Source organism: Notothenia coriiceps, unplaced genomic scaffold (genome assembly GCF_000735185.1).
Source record: "Notothenia coriiceps isolate Sejong01 unplaced genomic scaffold, NC01 NC01_scaffold00002203, whole genome shotgun sequence".
Classification (NCBI taxonomy): Eukaryota; Metazoa; Chordata; class Actinopteri; order Perciformes; family Nototheniidae; genus Notothenia; species Notothenia coriiceps.
In genome coordinates this window covers 21,192-25,373 of record NW_011334904.1, presented here as the reverse complement: position 1 = coordinate 25,373, position 4,182 = coordinate 21,192, and the positions used below count along the sequence as shown (strand labels likewise).

Genomic DNA, 4,182 nt, shown 5'->3' with positions numbered 1-4,182 from the left:
ATCAAAGCCCTCTATTGGTCTCTGTGTGTCATTCAAGCTCGGGATAACCTCAGCTCAGGTGAAGGTAAAGGACTCTCTGAGTGTTTAGATAGTTAACTTAGTCTAAGTTCTCAGTGGGTCTCAAACAGTGTGGTCACCATTATGTAAACACATATTTCCATTTGAGGGGGGAGTGATTAGTAAAATATGCATGAATAAATAACTAAAAAGTTAACTAGGTGAAAAAAAGTAAGATAAACTTTAAAAACTTGTTGAGAGCTAAAACTAGTCTTTGCTGCTGCCTCAAAGAGGAGCAGGGAGGAGAGGAGAGAGACAGGAGAGGCTGATTCCGGAGCACAGACACAACTATAAATGAACCGAAAATAAATTAATAGACAAGTTTCAGTGTTTTTTTCATATTGGAAATGGTATGTTATTGGTTATGGCCATGATTTTATGATTATTTCAATGTATACAGTTCTGTTTAATATAGATGTTTCCATAGATCTAGTCTCTTTATTTCCCCCTCAAAATGCACCAAATTGATGCATTTAACTCCAAAATTAAAAAAACAAATCTCACCGGGGGAGCATGCCCCCTGACCCCCCTAGAGGATTTGAGTTCGAACCACACTTAAAATCAAATGGATAGGTTCCTAAATACATTTATAAATACATTTCTTTTTTAAATAGTAACCAATTTCCATATGTTTATGTGTGTGTAGTAGATTTAAACTATAGGGCTATCATTATGGGCCCTGCCTGTACCTGTTCGCTCTGCCATCGCGTGAAGGGTCTGCTAACAAGCGACCAACAGAAAGGTTAATGTTAATGTTAATGTTGTTGCACGTCACCTCAACCGTCCCGTCCCCGTATATTCATCACTACGGAACTAATAAAGGACACCTGAATCTGATTGATACATATATTGAAAGGATCATGGTCTGTTTTCTCAAAGGGGATCTGTAGGAAAACCTTTGTAGGCTTGGACTTCCTTTGAAGCTCCACCATACTGAATTAAGATAGTTTTACTTAGTTTGCCTTAGCCAAATATTGTGCTTACTGATTTGTATATTGCACTTGTTGCTATTTTGATAAAATTATGCTTAATAGTGCAGTATTTACGCTGTAAAGTGAGCAATAAGTCTCAAGAAGATGTGTGCACAAATATGCAGTTTACATTACATTACCTCAAAGCTTTTGCACCGAAGTACATGAAGAGCTCCTTGCCGAGCGTTTCAACCCCGGTGTACGGACAACCATGAAACCTCTGGAAGGCATTTCCCCCGGAGTTAGGTTTCTGTAAAGAGACATATGGTTAGCAACATAGTTTAGCATGCACTGCCTGTTAACGATAGTATAAAAACCTCTCTTGAGTCTTTATACATCCATGATCAAAACTGGACAACACAGACACCCCAGCGCGTGACATAACATGACTTACGGTGGATGTTGTCAAACTGCCTTTGATTTCCTTAATCTTTTGTCCTTTTTTAACTTTTGCACGGATCTTCTCTCCGTTTAATGTAACCCCCGGACCTTCAACCATCTTCGGAATCAGATATTAAAACCAATGTAACAGTAAAAGTGTCCTGCAGCCGGCGCATGAGAGGATTATAAAAGTATGTTGTCGTTTGATTCCCCGCCACCGGATTCAATCTTGCGCATGCGTGGTCTGGTTTGTATCCGGAAATGGGCGTTTCATGGTACAGGCATGCATGTACATACAAAGATAGCAGTATTCCTTTTCTATCCATGTATCTTATGTATATGACACATATTCTAATTATTTTTAAATAATTTTAGTAAAAGCAAATTGCTTTTACAAAAGTGCATTACTGCCTCACTGCTTTGATCATATCACTGGTAGTTACACAGCAAAGCACAAACATCAATCACACAGATGGATATGCCTACATTTTGAAAGAGTCACCTTTTATTTGCAAGTATTTATAAAATAAATGAAGTAAATAATGATGTTGCACAACTCAAACCCAGCCTTCACACAATTGCACTAGCCTATATATGAATGCCTTTACACTTAACCTCATGTATTACTTCCTTTTATTTCATTGGGAAATGCATTAACTATGACATCAGGGGAGAATAACATATCACTGAAATTGATGATTTAGTTGAAACCATAGGCCTTGCTAAATAATCGATATCCTTCATTATACAGCTCATCCTACAATCTAGAATAAAATGTTAAACCAATAATTGGATATCAGCTGTTGTGATCTTTTGTAAACCTAAAGCTCCTTAAAATTATTCAATACAACCCCTTAACAGATGTAATGCAGTTCAATCTTCAAATACAAACTTTACTGTATGTACTACATGTGGAGAAAATATATAGTGCATCTAGGATCTGGAGTACTTTCATTGACTGTCCACATGAGGGCGGCAATGTATCATTCTTGGGCCTGCAGCAAACCAATGCCAGCTGTGTGATGTAAACTGAAATGAATAATGAAGACAGACAGACAGACAGACAGAGATAGATAGATAGATAGATAGATAGATAGATAGATAGATAGATAGATAGATAGATAGATAGATAGATAGATAGATAGATAGAAGTGAGGAAGTACTGGACCAAAAGTGTGACCTTTTATTTAACACTGTATGTTCAAGTTCCTGAAAATGGCCTTGTGTGCCCCTAACTCTATCCATTATAACATTATTCCAAGTTGAATTTACCTGCCATATGAAAGCTCATGGCCTTGTCTATATGTTTAAGGTGTTCCATCTGGCTTAAAAAAATGCAAGGGAATTACAATTTGCATTATTGTCAAAAGATGTTCTGCATGGCTTGCTTTCATAATTGCAGCAACTTGTTTGCTCTGCAGTTTCACCATCCAGAAGGCCTTCTGTTGGCCCAGATAAAAATAGATGTTCTTCAGCCAAGTGAACAGCCATGCCCTCCTTCAAAAAAGGTAGCACTCAGCAATATTGTGTATTAACATCTGAAGCTGCTTTCTCACACTGGCTCAAATGGAAGAGGTACACTTGAAGATGGGTCTCACCTTATAATGTGATGCAATCCAAGTTGCAAAAAAAATTCCCTGTTACATTCCTCCCTCCTGCCTCAGGACCAAGAGTGTCCCAGGATGCAGAAATGTCCGCCTGAATCTCTAAAGAGTTCTGTTCCTTCCACAGAATGAGAAATATTCAAGATTAAAAAGTGCGAACCATGCCATGTTGTTCGATCCAAATGATTGAAATGATAATGGCCAACTCTTTGAATGCATATTTTCCATTTTCATGTCACCTTTCATTAGCACTCAGTGAAGTCCCCCATAGTTGCATTGAAGGACAGATCAAAAGGGGGTCGAAGGGTAAAATACATTTGAGTTCATTTTAACCTTTGACCACTAAGTTAATTTGAAAATTACATTACAATGCTGAAAAAGAAAAAGCAGTCAGAAATGCATTTACGATGAAGAAGTACTTAAGTAAAAATACAGCAGTGTAAAAATACTCTGTTACAAGAAAAAAGTACCAAAAGTAAAAGTACTTATTGCGAGTAATGTCCCATTTTAGAATCTTTTATATTCAATTATTGGATTATAATTATTGATGCATTCATGTGTTCATCACAGCTGGTAAAAGTGTAGGTACTTTTGATTAGCCATTCATTCTAATCTGTAAAGTAACTAGTAACTGACTTGTCAAATAAATGTAGTGGAGAAAAAAGTACAATATTGGCTTCTAAATTGTAGTGGAGTATACAGCATTAAATAAAAATACTCAACTAAAATAAAAGTACCCCAAAATCTTACTACCTGAGTAAATGTACGTCAATACATTACTCCACTGCTATCTAGAAATGTATCTTTTAATTTTGGGATATTGGCTCCAATGCCAATTTCTTTTGAAGTTGTGTCAGCAGATCATGATCATACAATGCGTTGCCGGCTTAAATCTATTGAATCCACCATATTGTAAAATGGTGATTCTACCTGATTTAGACCTCCAAAAACCCATTTTCAACGTGTTTTCCGAGCGTTAACGGTGCTTGATAGCTAATTTGCACTTTGATATTTTCACCTTACCGTTGAGTATATCACTCTCCCCTGGCATTTACAGTGTGTTGCAGCATTTTGTGTTGTGAAACCTAAATTGCTGATGTGCCCCCGCAACAACATCTGTGAAGAAAACTCCTTTTTCATTTTGTTTTGCTGCGAGATCAAGACAGTGA

At 37.0% G+C, this 4,182-nt stretch overlaps 1 protein-coding gene across 1 annotated transcript in view; it reads right to left on the bottom strand.

Annotated features, from left to right (window-relative positions):
- Positions 1-1,637, bottom strand: part of neil3 (nei-like DNA glycosylase 3) — a 16,574-nt gene extending 14,937 nt beyond the window's left edge. Inside the window, exons 1-2 of the mRNA XM_010795666.1 lie at positions 1,423-1,637; positions 1,169-1,278 (exon numbers count right to left, since the gene is read on the bottom strand). Coding sequence (XP_010793968.1) covers positions 1,169-1,278; positions 1,423-1,527 — 215 coding nt within the window. The 5' untranslated portion in view covers positions 1,528-1,637. The remainder of the gene's footprint in view (positions 1-1,168; positions 1,279-1,422) is intronic.
- Between the last annotated feature and the right edge of the window lie 2,545 nt (positions 1,638-4,182).